Source organism: Aptenodytes forsteri, unplaced genomic scaffold (assembly GCF_000699145.1).
Source record: "Aptenodytes forsteri isolate BGI_AS27 unplaced genomic scaffold, ASM69914v1 Scaffold299, whole genome shotgun sequence".
Classification (NCBI taxonomy): Eukaryota; Metazoa; Chordata; class Aves; order Sphenisciformes; family Spheniscidae; genus Aptenodytes; species Aptenodytes forsteri.
Window position 1 is genome coordinate 1,136,342 of NW_008794154.1, and position 1,781 is coordinate 1,138,122.

General features: G+C 42.4%; 1 protein-coding gene across 1 annotated transcript in view; it reads left to right on the top strand.

The window, feature by feature from the left end:
• The first annotated feature begins 244 nt into the window (after positions 1 to 244).
• The window catches only part of NMD3 (NMD3 ribosome export adaptor), a 13,026-nt gene continuing 11,489 nt past the window's right edge, over positions 245 to 1,781 (top strand). Inside the window, exons 1-2 of the mRNA XM_009279432.2 lie at positions 245 to 358; positions 537 to 670. Coding sequence (XP_009277707.1) covers positions 245 to 358; positions 537 to 670 — 248 coding nt within the window. The remainder of the gene's footprint in view (positions 359 to 536; positions 671 to 1,781) is intronic.

The following is a 1,781-nucleotide window of genomic DNA, read 5'->3' on the forward strand; positions in this document are numbered from 1 at the left end:
TGCTGTTCTCCCCTGGGGAAGCTCAAAGCCTCCTTCTGAAGGGGAAGGAACAATCCTTCAGAGAAGGTGATGGGTGGAGCAGCGAGGAGAAACTTGGTGCTGTTAACTTGGTGCCAGGCTTGGATATTTGGTATTTAAGCTTTAAGTTATACTTCAAAAAGACAGATACTGTTTTGAGTCATGCAGGCTGGAAGGGACCTCGGGAAGTCTCTAGTCCAACCTCCTGCTCAAAGCAGGGTCAAACATGAAGCCAGAGCAGGTTGCTCAGCATTTTAACCAGCTTAGGCTTGACACCCTCCAAGGACAGAGGCTGCACAACTCCACAGACAACCTGCTCCAGTTCCTGACTGTCCTCATGGTGAGAAAGTTTTTCTTTAAACCACTCTGAATCTTTTTTGTTTCAACTTAGGCCTGTTGCCTCTCATCCACCCACCATGCACCACTGGGAAGAGCCTGGCTCCTTCTCCTCCATGACCTCCTCATCAGTCTGGATGGCTGCTTTTAGGTTCCCTCAAAGGTTCCCTCCTCTTCTGCAGGCTGAGCCAGCCCCAGTCCCTCTGCTCCCTCACGGGGAAAGGGCTCCAGCCCCAACCGTCTTGGTGGCTGCTGCTGAACTCACTCCAGTTTATCAAGGCTTTTTTATACTGGGAGACAAGCGCCAGTCTGGAAGGTGAACTCTTAAAAACTTTAAAATATTTTATTTCTGTAAAATGTAACTTTAAATAAATTTTCTCAAAATCCAACAAGGCTTTGCTAAGGACTGGCCATCATGAAAAAGAAGTTAGTAGATTATTGACATCAGTTAGGATAATGTCTTGTTATTCTACTATTGAAACTGCATCCTCCCTTCAGAAACTCGCAACTGCCAGTTGGTTCTGGGGGTAGTTTCATACTAAGTCCTAAGAGCAAACTAAAGGCATCTACTAATTATCATAGTTTAATCCTTTACAAGTCAGTGACAAGATGAGAACCCTTACTCATTTGTGCTTGATAATGATTTCAAATCAAAACTGAATCCTCAGCCGGAATAGTTTGTTTCTTCATTTAGAAGCAACTGCACCATGACATAATCTATGGTATATAATCTATGTTCTCAGAAAAAAATGTGATCTCATTGCTCAGATACGGGAAGACTAAACAAAGGGAGAAGTTCAGGCACTTTGGTTTTACCCATTTCTACAAAGTGATGAGAAGTTGCCAGCAGATGTGAAAGGTAGCTAGTAGGTAAGTCTTTCCAAAATCAATACTGAAAGTAATATACATTTAATGGAGAACATCCCTATTCTTACTCTTTCCACCGAAGTTGGAAATTCCTTTTAAAATACACTTAAAAGAGTTTTTGGAGATGTTCAGCCACAGTTGACAAATAGGTGAAAACAGTAATAAAATTGCTTCAAAGCAGTATTTCTCGAAGATAAATTAGCAGGAACCTTTAAAAATTTATTGTTGAAAAGGGCCACCTGCTCGTGTATTGCTGACAGCACCACTGCACACATCTTCAGCAGGATTTGCAGATGTGCAGTACCTGTCACATCGGTCTCCATGCTAATAAATGAATGCAGCACATTTCCATGAAAAAAATAAATTAGGACATAAATCTATCGGCCAAGGGAGGAATACAAGAAGCCGTCAAGGTTGTACCCTACTGCCGCCATTTGCTGCGACAACAGCACGGGCTCGCCCCGCGGGGAAAGAAGATGGATGGATCAAATCCCATGATTTTCACAGAAAAATGAATTAATGTGTCAAAGAATCATTAATTACAATGTTACTCGCAAGCG